A 12,924-nucleotide genomic window follows, 5' to 3' on the forward strand; every position below is an offset into this window, starting at 1 on the left:
GGGAATGTTCTTTCACATGCACACACTCTCTCACAATTTTCACCAGAGAAATTGCAAACATGGGCAATGTCTCCTCTCCCACACCTTCCCCACAAAAATTATGGTTTAGTGGAAGTAAGGTCATAAAACAGCACCACATGCAAGACCTGTGCTCTATCCATAGCTCCAAGTTCCAGAAGTGTACAGTACAATTACCCGATTGGCAGGTTGTTTATAAGTCCCGAGGATTAAATATTAAGCTTCAATTCAGAAACCACATTGATATAAATGATATTCCTGGTTACAGTGAGCCGTAACCTTTTTACACACTCAAAACTCAAATTACCTTTGTAGATTGCATACAGGTGGCTATTCCATTCCCGTTAACCCCAACAACATCCCCTACACCCCCATGTAATATCTTTGGATTGCAGCGGCCTGGTATTAAAGTTAGAACTGCAGAGAAAAAAAGCATTGGTGGTTCGGGGATCGTGCATGCAATATTTTGATAGTAATCTGTCACTAATAGAAACATAGAAAATAGGAGCAGGAGTAGGCCATTCGACCCTTCAAGCTTGCTCCGCCATTCATTATGATCGTGGCTGATCATCCAACTCAGTAGCCTGTTCCCGCTTTCGCCCCATACCCTTTGATCCCTTTAGACCCAAGAGCTATATCTAACATCTTCTTGAAAACATACAATGTTTTGGCCTCAACTGCTTTCTGTGGTAGCGAATTCCACAGGCTCACCACTCTCTGAATGAAGAAGTTTCACCTCATCTCAGTCCTGAAAGATTGACCCCGTATCCTGAGACTATGACCCCTGGTTCTGGACTCCCCCACCATCGGGAGCATCCGTCTTGCATCTACCCTGTCAAGTCCTGTTAGAATTTTATAGGTTTTTATAGGTATACCGACTCAATCTCTCCTCATACGTCAGTCCCACCATCCCAGGAATCAGTCTGCACTCCCTCTATAGCAAGAACATCCTTCCTCAGATAAGGAGACCAAAACTGCACACAATATTCCAGGTGTGGCCTCATCAAGGCCCTGCATAATTGCAGCAAGACAGTCCTGCTCCTGTACTCGAATCCTCTTGCTATGAAGGCCAACATACCATTTGCCTTTTTTAGTGGAAGGAGATTCAACTCCTTGGCTACTCTCAATATCACTGCAGCCGACAGCAACAAATGGCAAGAGGCTTCTTTCATCTTGAAGACTAGGGTCATTGGTTAGGCTTCAGTTAGAACACCATGTCTTAAAAAGACTGCTTGACCCACAGAAAGGTTGCAACAGACATTTACTAAAATAGCCTCGGGTTGAAAAACTGGGGCTCGTTTCATTACAGCAGAGAAAGTCAAGAGGCAATTGGATAGGTGCTGTTCAAAATTATGAAGGGTTTTAACAAGATTAATCAGGAAAAACTATTTGCACCAGGCGAGTTGGTGCCTAAACAGTTTAAAATTAAGATCAGCACCAAGGGAAAGAACAAAGAGATTTAGAAATTTTTTTCCCATGCAGAGAACCATTAGGACATGGAATGTCTAACAAGAAACAGTGGTGGAAATAGCATTCCTCGTTTTCAAAAGGGAAGCTGATAAAAGTTTGGCAAAGGTAAACTGAAGATTGTAAAGGGAAGGGGTGGGTGACAGAGACTAAGTGGATAGGACTTTCAATTAGCGTGCACAGGCCCAATGGGCTGAAAAGTCTCCCTGTGTGTTGTAAAATTTTAAGATTCGACAGAGGCAACAAGGATAACATTTAGACCACATCTTGCTGAAAGAAAAATTCTTGAAATTTGCAGGGGGAATGTTTCTCACACTACTTTCTGCCCTCTTGTCCTGATGGTGCTGACTCCATAGGTGCCATCTACCAGTGTGTGGGAGCCGAGGCAGTGAATACTATTAGACTCTTTGAATTGTGGGGGTGGGGTGGAAAGACGGTGGAGAAAATAGGGGTCTTCAATGCTAAGCCAAATCTTCCTCACCCAGCACACACACACCTTCAGCAGAGGTCACTAGACTGAACAGAGACTCGGAACATTTGTTGAATTTTCCTTCTCTTGCCCAAGGACATTAAATCCTCTCTTCTGCTGTTTAAGTTCCCCTAATTCCAAAGGTGGGCGCATTTTTAGCCCAAACTTCAAGTTAACTGTTAGTTTAAATAGCCTTTGTCTGATGGTACAAACCCCATCCCCTGACCTTGCCTTGTGAGCTCTGATAAAGATCTGGATAAGACCTGTGATTTTTCACTCAAATCTGGCTTCAAGTTGCTGGCTTCACTGGATATCAAGATCATGTTTCTGCTCGGGACTACTATGAAAAAAAAACGTAAAACTCTGCTTCCATCTATAATCTGCTGCTTTTTTTCGATCTGTGAGCTGTGGAAAAGATCTGGAAAGATCTAGATCTGCTTTGAAACTTTGCTTCAAATTACTGGACTTATCTCAACATCAAGACGACACTTTTGCTCTGGACTACACTGGTTATAATTTAAGACCCAACTTTGCCTCTGAATTGCTGCTCTCTTGTAAAGTAAATTTGATCAGTTTACTGCCCTTCCCCCACCACTGCTGTAATTAAGAGACTTCAATCTCCTGCTGAGCCAGTGCCTGGCCACTGGTTATACTGGTTTTTCTGCTTCAGCCTATTCCTGGCCAAAAAAATTCACTCGCCTGCACTGAGTTCACTCCTAAGACATCTACGGTTATCTCAGACTGACCACCTGACAATGTAGTAGCTGGAGGGTTCAGGGGATGAAGGTGGCAATCTGGAGGTGGGAAGCAGTGACCTGTAGCTGCTCCCTTCGCACACCTGGAGGACAAGAGTACACCTACTTTTGTGCCAATCTAGGACCCTGCCGGTTGGTGCCTACAATATTAAGAGCTAATAATGGCTAATGGCCCAAGGACAGTAAAAGTCCACTGTTCCTATTAGCCAGCTCAGATCAACTAACTCAAACAAACCTGGGACCTGCTGGTTGGCAGTGTTGTTTTAAAGAGATGGATTTAAGTATAGCTGAATTCTGCTAACGCAACATCCTGCCTCAATATGCTGAGAATTTCATTATCACTTGGAACACATGGCAATGTTCAAGACTAGAAGAGACCATTGCTCACATCTGGATGGTTCGAAAGTCCAAAAAAACCTACACTATACTCCCATAATCCCTCAATCATTTGTCGCCGAAACAAATTACCCAGTTTCTCTTGAACTTACCGACACTGTCCTCCTGTTCAATCTTCCTGGGGACTCTGTTCTACTCCTTCATTGCCCTGTGTGTGAACTAGTTAAATCTAAACCAGTAGGCTGTATCGAAAAGCATATCAAGAAATACAACACTTTCACTTGTACTTGCACTCAGTAATTCCGCTCTTTTAAATAAAACACACTGAAGTGGGAAGACAGAATTAGGAACTGTTAACTGATGCGAGAAGTACATTGAAAAATAGTTCTTTTTGTCTTATAAAGCAGTGCCCACAACCTGACCTCAGTCACTAATTCCCTTAGTGGAGAATGCTTTTTATTAAACACACACACAAACGGAATTATGAAGGTATGAAATCAATACAGTTTACCCTACATTTGACATTCCTATCTGTGCATCAGCCACACAGGAATCAGCCTCTGATCTCCAGCTCTGCTGCTGTATTCACCTCAGGATGGAGAGAACAACAGAAAACTCTAAAGGGGAGTGATCTAATCCACAATTATCATCCAATGCAGTCACTCTCTCAACAAAAGACTTGCAGGTTGATTGGTAAATTGGCCATTATAAATTGCCCCTAGTATAGGTAGGTGGTAGGGGAATATAGGGACAGGTGGGGATGTGGTAGGAATACGGGATTAGTGTAGGATTAGTATAAATGAGTGGTTGTTGGTCGGCACAGACTCGGTGGGCCGAAGGGCCTGTTTCGGTGCTCTATCTCTAAAACAAAACATCAGACTGAAGCAATACTCCATGACAGAAAAAGGATTTCATGTGTCTAAACTCTCATTCTTCTCTGTATGATGATGATTTGTCCATTGCTGTCTCGGATGACAGCCCATGATTCATGTCTAATTGATACAGGTTGTGGATTCTCAAAAAACATGTGAAGTCCAATTTTTTTGCAAGGAACGTTTTCCCACGCGCAGGACATTTGATATTACATTGACCCAAGGGCTGATCTTCCTCTGATTTCCTTTGGGCTCTCTTTTCTTTGACTAGCTGGACATGACTTGCTTTAAGCTTTGCTGTGCCATTGCAAATCACGTTTTGCCATGCTTTCCTGTCACAAGCATCATGCTCCCATGTATCATTTGAGATGCTCCTTTTTTTGAAAAAAATTATTCCATAGACAATCTATACAGCTTTTAAACTGACCACCACAACGGCATTTACCAAGCTTCAGCTCTGTCAAAAACCTTGTGGGTAGTCCAGTATCAGGCATTAGAACCAAAAGGCCAGCTCAACATAGCTGCAGCTTAGCAATCATTGCTTCCATGTCTGGCATATTTGCTCAGTTACTCACGTGTCTAAAATCTTAGGCTGCCATCAATTTTTAATGATTTCAGGCAACCTAGAGGAAGTGATTGGGTTTTCTGATGTGGCGGTTATAAATAGCACAGCTATCAAACACATATTGTTAATATTGGGTTGCACATAAGGTTTCCCAGGGGTACTTTGGTATATACTGCTGTGTTCTTCAGCCTGACGGTGAGGCCAAACTTCTAACAAGCATCTGAGAAATGGTCCTGATGACTTGGAGGTCCTCTTCTGCATGGGCATCAAGGGTAAAGCAATGAGCCAAAAAGAGCTCCCGAACAAGTTCTTCAGAGGTCTTATTTTTGTACTGCAGGTGGCAGAGGCTGTATAATTTGCCATCTGTCCTGAAGCAAAAACACACTCCTTTATCCATGTCCATGAAGGCATAAGTAAGCATAGAAGCAAACAACTAAAAAAGGAGGAAGCTGGAACACAACTTTAGTTCACTCCATTGGAGACAGAGATGGGGTTAAAATGTCACCATTTTCCATGACTATGCCCATCATGGAACTAGAGGATCACCTGAATAAATGTTTCAGATTTGTACTCTTTGCTATATGGGATCTGATTAATTTCACAGCATGACGGGCCTCCCTTTTATTTTTAGTTAGTTTTTCTTTTTTATTTGTTGATTTTGTTTTAGTTTGTTTCATCATTCATTTTACTAGCTTGTGCCTACCCACTTTTTTCATGTTTGTGCTTTGGGCCAGGGCTATTCATTTTTCTGTCAATTAACACCCGCTCTGCACTTAAGCTTTGTCTTTCAGCACACCATTAACATACCAATTGCCTTTGCTCCATGACCTTCTCTGTCACAGTTATTCTCTGTGACCCTCTGTCCTATCAGCACCTTGCCTTTTGTTATCTCTTGCCCCACCTCCACTTTATTTGCTTAAAACCTATTACTTTTCTAACATTTGCCAGTTCTGATGGTCACCGACCTGAAACATTAACTCTGCTTCTCTCTCCACAGATGCTGCCAGACCTGCTGAGTATTTCCAGCATTTCTGTTTTTATTTCTGATTGATTGCTGTGACTTGGGCCATTGGGGGGATTTGAAGTACGCACAAGGAGCAAACACACAAAATCAACAGACAAAGGAAAATAAGAAATTCAGAAGTGATTACTTTGACGTTAAATCTTTCCGCAAGATGGATGGAAAAGCATTAGCATTGCAACTGTTCAGGCCTCAACTTGGTTCGATTGGTAGCATAGACCCCTTTGGGTTATGGAATTCTCTGCCCCAGAAGGTGGTGGAAGCTCAGCCACTGAGTAAGTCCAAGGCAGAGATTGATAGATTTCTAGTTGCTAATGACATCAAGGGATATGGGGATAGCGTGGGAATATGACATTGAGGTAGACGATCAGCCATGATCTAGAATGGCGGAGCAGGCTCAAAGGACTGAATGGGCTACTCCTGCTCCTATGTTTGTAGGTTCAAGCTCCAGACACAAGTACTAGTCTATATTAAGTACATTGTTGAGGGACAGCACCATTGTGAGAGCTGCCATTCTTTAGGAAAGATGTTAAACCACAAAACGGGATTTCTTTCAGTGTCTCCCAATATTCTTCTCTGAACCAATACCAACAAAAACAGATTAATTTGTCATATGGTTCTATGAAGTTTGTGGGCTCTTGCTGTGCATAAAATGGCTGCTGCGTTTGCCTACATGAGAGTCTTATTTCAAAGCAATTCATTCGAAGTGATGTGCTTCCAGAGACATAATAAAGTCCTACTGAAATAAGAGTTGGACTCTTTTTCAAACAATCGACTACACGCTCACATTAGACATCTCTACACAATGGATTTGCAAACATTTCAACTGGATTGGGACAACCTCAAATTAATTTAGGCCCCTTGCAGCTGGAACAGTGTGAAGATATTGGTGTTATCTATTTGGGCTGGGCGGAGTCCAACTCGAATTAGAATCAAAATGCTGACAAGAATTTTACGAGACTCACGATTACCATCATTTCTTTCTTCCGGCATCATGAATGAGTCACTGAGGCTGGTATATGTACAAAATGTTAGGACATGGATTATGCAATTTAAAAAAATCCAACTACATTCTGTGCAGGGAGGAAATCGTAAGCGGTAATGCCTTTTTAAAGGAATTGAATTCTTTTTCTTACTGACCCATACCCCTCTCAACCCATAGGCAGACATGCGAAGGGCACGAGAAAGTCATCAGTCTACCCTGTTGGTCTGAGAATATTGATAGGAGGCTGAGAACAAAGCAGGAGTGAAAATGTAGAGGAGCAGTAAATGAAAGCTGGCAATCTTCCTACTCTGCTCTTCAGTTTTGCTGAAATAATTGGCAGGTACTTTATAACCTTTCAGAGAGTCTGGGGTTTTATTAAAATATTGCATTATTCTAGTATCAAAAGCAGTCAAGAGGACACAGACATAGAATACCAATATTAACCATCCTCTAATAAACTGACACATAGCCTCTCTTCTGCCTGGATGAATGCTAAATACATTCAAAAATTAAGAGTGAGATTAGAAATTATTGTGCAACATTCATAGCATCAATTTACTGTGCTTGTGATTGCCAGGCACCTGATAATAGCTTGAACGAGTGCAAGAGTAGAGACCAGGGAGTAGTGTCACCCACGCACGCTGCAACAGAAGTAATCAAATCAAATGTAAACAGACAAAAAATTGTGGATAATGACAGATAGAAACTGGGCTTTTATACATCTCCAATGATTGATTTGAAAAAGTAACTTCTACATTTTCCAGGAAATGTAATTTTAACTTTAAACAAAGAAAATAAATCCTAAAACAACAAAACAGCCACTCCTAACAATGTGGAGATTGTCAATGGAGAAGAGAACTAAAACAACAGAGTATCAAATGGGACGGCAGAGAAGGGAAGAGGATATTAAAAATTATGCATATCCACACAAATGCACTACAGCAACGTTGCTGGTTATTAATTTCAACTTCATAACGGCAGTGAATGCACAGGCATATTGCTGTTTTAGGAAATGGTGAATTGCAGCAAACATACCCCTCACAAAAAGAAGCATGATGTGAAATGTTTCTGTTGAATCTATCTTTCTCAGATAGCTGAAACTTCACACTTTAGGCAGCAATTGAACAGAATATTGGGATTACGATAGAGTCACAGAGAGATACAGCACGGAAACAGGCCCTTCGGCCCACCAAGTCTGTGCCGACCATCAACCACCCATTTATACTAATCCTACATTAATCCCATGTTCCCCACCACATCCCCACCTTCCCTCAATTCTCCTACCACTTACCTACACTAGGGGCAATTTTCAATGGCCAATTTATCTGTCAACCTGCAAGTCTTTGGCTGTGGGAGGAAACCGGAGCATCCGGCGGAAACCCATGCGGTCACAGGGAGAACTTGCAAACTCCGCACAGGCAGTACCCAGAACCGAACCCGAGTCGCTGGAGCTGTGAGGCTGTGGTGTTAACCACTGTGCCGCCCAAACGATGTTGAAATTATGGATTCAACGGTGTTGTATTGAGGTAAAGGGGGTGGTTGGGGAAGAACATCTTCATACTACATAAAGTATAAAATGGAAGAGATAAGATATTACTTTCAAGCAGGCCAAGAAAGTAAAATGAGAGGATATAAATGACAAAATCAGTAAAAACAACAGTTAGAGTTGACAGCCAGAGAAACATAAGAAACAAACATCTTCATTTGAAATGTATTCATGGATTGGGGAAAAAACCCTGCCAAACAAAAACAGAAGCAAAGGCATTCAGGTAAAGAATGAAACGAAAGGTTTGCATTTATATAGCGCCATTCACAAACACAGGACATCCCAAAGTGCTTCACAGCCGATGACGTTCTTTTGGAAGTGCAGTCTCTGTTGTAATGTCGGAAACACGGCAGCCAATTTGTGGACAACAAACTCACAAACAGAAATGAGATAATGGCAAGATAATCTATTTCAGCAATTTGATTGAGGGATAATTATTGGCCAGGACACCGGGGATAACGCCCCTCATTTTCAAAATAGTGTCAGGAGATCGTTTATGTTCACCCAAGGTGGCAGACAGGGCCTCGTTTTAACATCTCATCTGAAAGACGGCAGCCTTTGACAGTGCAGCACTCCCTTCGTACAGCACTGGTGTGTCAACCTTGATTTTTGTGCTCAAGTCCTGGAGTGGGACTAGAACCCACAACCTTGTGTCTTAGAAGCAAGAGTGCTATGAACTGAGCCAGGGCTGACACATATGTAATTAAACATGCAATCAGATTTCTCACAACTCTTAATTAATACTCACAATGTCATGCAGGCCCCCATCTGTCAAGAATGAGGCACATTAATTTCACCACATGGACATTAAATTTCAAATTCTTGCAGAGAAGAAAATAAGGCCTGTGGCAAGGGGTTGCCAGGCCCCTGGCTTTAAAGACATTTTTGCACATTAACAGACAGTGTTTGGAACAAAGGAGCTGTTGCCTGCTCGAATACAATCCACAAATAGACGTGGTCAAACCAGTTAGTCACATGACTAACCTGCTTGTCAGTCTGGGTTTTTTTATCTGAACTGTACAGTTTGAACTAAGAGTGTGCAGAAAGCTGTTTGCTCCTGGATTGATAAGACCTCTCCTGGCTGGCTTGCCACAGCCTCTCCTGTCTGCTCCCATCTCTTTCTCACAAGCCTCTGAATCCACTGAAGACATATGAACCCAAGACAGAAAAGTCTCCGACAGCGAACAACATTTAAGAATAATACTGGGCCCCAACGAAAAACAAGATCTACCTACAATCAAGGACTCTACAGTGAGCTCAAAGATCCGTAACCAAAACTCTTCAGATATTGCCTCAAACATTTCCACTTTATTTCTTCTGCTCCTTTCTGCCTCTATTTGCATGCGTATACATGCTAGCTTAGGCGCGTTGTGTATCCAAATTAGAGTTTAAGTTTAATAAAATGTCACTTTTCTTCTTTAAACCCAAGAAAGCCTGTTTGTGCTGGTTTCTTTGCCTTATAATTAGAAAGCGGCGAACAAGGATTCACCAAGGGGGAGCTAAGAACACTGTGTGTTTGAAATTAAACCCTGTAAGACCAGGTGAAGGCTGAAAGGGAACCCTAGACCTCTTTCTCACCTGGTCGTACCAACAATTACAACAAGTCGGGTAGTCTACTTTAGGACTAATCACTTTCCTTTAACGGCATGTTGTACCGGAGACTGCGTAAAATGTTTGAATAGGAGAGGCTGCTGAAAACCTACGTACTAAGAATTACCTAAAACAAGGGCAGGAATTTTATCAGGGATTTGGAGATGGCTGGGAACCAGGAGGGGCAACAATATGGCAGCAGAAGGCATTGGGAGGGAAGCCTCATGTCTTCCCACTGCCAGGGGATATTACCAGAGGGGGATTGGCTACCCACCGACCACAGGCGGGTGAACAATTGACGGCCATTTTATGACCCAACTGGCATTTTACAGGCATTGGGATGGCCCCCCCACTCTGTGGGGAGCCTGCCAGGTGGCCTCCTAGTAGCTTCCTGGGGGAGGCCTTCCTTTCTGGCCACTCCATGGACCATGGCAGGGCCCAATGGTGACAACGGCTGCCCCCGCAAATGCTGCTGGAGGGGCTATCCCTCCAATCGACATGGCCCTCGCACAGAAATACAAGTTGCAACTTATCTGCGAGGGCGTCTCAATATGAAGGCGCCCTCTCTTTCCCCATGCAGCCTCAGCAGTGGCCACATCTATCGGTAGCACTGCAGAGCCGTCGGCCCTCTGACTGGCTCAGAGAGGCAGGCCGCTGTCCTTAATTGGATGGTGGTGCCGTCGCCGGTAAAATAGCCTTTGCTGATGCGCTGCCCACCTCGGGACATGCATTTGGTCCCAATGTCAGGATCCATGTCGCACTGGTAAAATTCTGGCCAAGATCTCTGCATAAAGTAGTTTAATTGTTGGTAAGGAGGACAGCTGTTAAGTGCCTGCAGATAGTGGAATTATAAATGCAGATTTCCACCCAAGCTATTATAGATTATTGTGTATACAATATCAGGGCAGTGTTTATCTCATTTCCAATCGTCTTTTGATAACATTGCAAAAAACACACAAAATAAATGGACTTTTTCCAGCAAGATTATGTGACAGCTGAATGGGAAGTCCTGGTTGTCAATACTGACCATGACAACCACACCCAACAAATAAGCACGCTTCTACTAAAAGCAGCATATAACCATGGATCCAATTCAATGTTCATGCTAAATTTCACTGCAAGCGCTCAAGGTTTGGATGACAAGAGATATCAAAATTACATAGCACTTTACTGAACTCCTGAACACAAAACTTATCTTTAGGATAATTCCATATGTGCCAGATGGCTCAATCGATAAATGCAACATGGATGATGATTTGAGCTACAGAAACCAATGAGGTCCTGAGTTTGACCTCCACCCAGTGCTGAGTTAGATCATCTCAGCTGAGACAATAGTCTGGCTGTTATAAAAGTGAACAGAATAGAAACAGGCTTGGTAACATGCTGTCCACATTTAAATAGTCTATAACACTCAATACCTCGCATATTGTGGAACCAGAACCCAGCACAAATCAACAGCTACGGAAGAGGAGAGCAGGGAAAAATTGTCAGGTGGGTAGGGATTGGTGAGATGGTGGAAAGAAAAGGACTATGCATGAATTTACGGTACACATAATTAAAGATATCTCCATGTATCTACACTGATGCATGCTTTTTCAGTGATTCTGCAACTTCTGTAATTTAAGCAAAATGTCACAACTGCTGAATAATTCACATCGAATCATTCCCCCAATTTAATAAGCAGGGCTACAGAGTGAAAAACCAGAGGCGCTGGAGAGAGTAATTCATTATTCATAAGAATGTAGACAATATTATTTAAAAAGGAACATGCATCGTCAACAGAAGCAAAGTCATTTACTTTTATTGTAAAAATATCACTACTTAGCTGGGTTATTGAACTGAGCAGAGTTTCTTAAATATTGATATCTTCAGGTGGGGTCAGGACGGACAAGTGATGAAACAATAGACCTTGCAGCAGCTGGTTTATACAGTAGAGTGCTGGGTTACCCTGGCACTAAGCCCCTTAGTGGTTAGCACCGCAGCCTCACAGCTCCAGCGACCCGTGTTCAATTCTGGGTACTGCCTTGCGGAGTTTGCAAGTTCTCCCTGTGACTGCGTGGGTTTTCGCTGGGTGCTCCGGTTTCCTCCCACAGCCAAAGACTTGCAGGTTGATAGGTAAATTGGCCATTATAAACTGCCTCTAGTATAGGTAGGTGGTAAGGGAATTGAGGGAAGGTGGGGATGTGGTAGGAATATGGGATTAATGTAGGATTAGTATAAATGGGTGGTTGATGGTCGGCACAGACTCGGTGGGCCGAAGGGCCTGTTTCAGTGCTGTATCTCTAAATAAAAATAAGGGTCTCTGAGAGGTCTTGTCTGAAAACAACCTTTACTGGAAATCACATGCCTTAAGCACAATAATCAACAGAAACCTTGGTGACTTGGGGGAAATGTTTTCAGAGAAGTGACATGACAAAATTTATCGTGGTCAGGCGGTTCTGACTTGCTGTTTAAGGTTTCGCTTTTGAGATATTGTTTTGGTTCAGTTGGGGTGTGGACTGTGTTTGAAGGCAGTTGGAGGTCAACTTGCTGAGAGATAAGACACCAGCTCGTCTTTCTCTAACCCTTTGAAAACCTGCGAATCCAGAGTGGGATAACTGAAACCCCGACCAGACTATTCTCGACATCTCCAGAATGAACTGCTCCAGAAAAGATCCCAGCGATCTATCTCCGTATACCCGGACACTAGACCAAAAGGACCAACTGACATCTTTCCAGATCTTTTTTTTTCTCAAGTATTAGCAAGTATTTGGCCAAAGTATTTTTTTTTTTGTAAAAGAGCTCGGCAGAGAAAATCTCTATTTTTCAGTTAACCCGTGTGTGTGCGCGCACACGCGTGTGAGGGGCTACGATAAAAAGGGAACTTTCATATTTCAATCTGTGTGTTAATGCTTTGCTTTGTTACTGGATACGTTTTGTTTAATAAACAACAAAATTATCAGTTTATTATAAAAGAAACCTGCTTGGAGTATTTTATTCATGGATAAAGAGTACAGTACATGATTGACCGTACCTCGGTAAATATTTAAATATATATTGTGAACGGTGGAGAACTGGAACTAGAATAGACAGTGCATTCCTTCCACCTCGGTTGTAACAGTAGTCACTGCTGTAATGAAAGATAAGTGAAGATTAGCGGCAGTCAATTTGCATACAGCAATGTGACAATTGACCAGATAATTTGAGAGATGTTGATTGAGGAATAAATATTAAAAGGTCATACAGTCATACATAGCACAGAAAGCCAGGCCAAAAGGGATAACTCATCTCTTTAGAACAGTACCACGGGATCTTTTAAGT

General features: G+C 42.5%; 1 protein-coding gene across 2 annotated transcripts in view; it reads right to left on the minus strand.

Moving 5' to 3' along the window:
• snd1 (staphylococcal nuclease and tudor domain containing 1) overlaps nt 1–12,924 on the minus strand; it is a 1,066,795-nt gene that overhangs the window by 297,540 nt on the left and 756,331 nt on the right. Inside the window, exon 17 of one of the 2 annotated variants that reach the window (XM_068059386.1) lies at nt 12,711–12,733. The exons of the other annotated variant lie outside the window; for it this stretch is intronic. Coding sequence (XP_067915487.1) covers nt 12,728–12,733 — 6 coding nt within the window. The 3' untranslated portion in view covers nt 12,711–12,727. Of the gene's footprint in view, nt 1–12,710; nt 12,734–12,924 lie in introns of those variants that run through there. 2 annotated transcript variants of the gene reach the window in all.

This window comes from Heterodontus francisci, chromosome 27 (genome assembly GCF_036365525.1).
Source record: "Heterodontus francisci isolate sHetFra1 chromosome 27, sHetFra1.hap1, whole genome shotgun sequence".
In the NCBI taxonomy this organism is placed as follows: Eukaryota; Metazoa; Chordata; class Chondrichthyes; order Heterodontiformes; family Heterodontidae; genus Heterodontus; species Heterodontus francisci.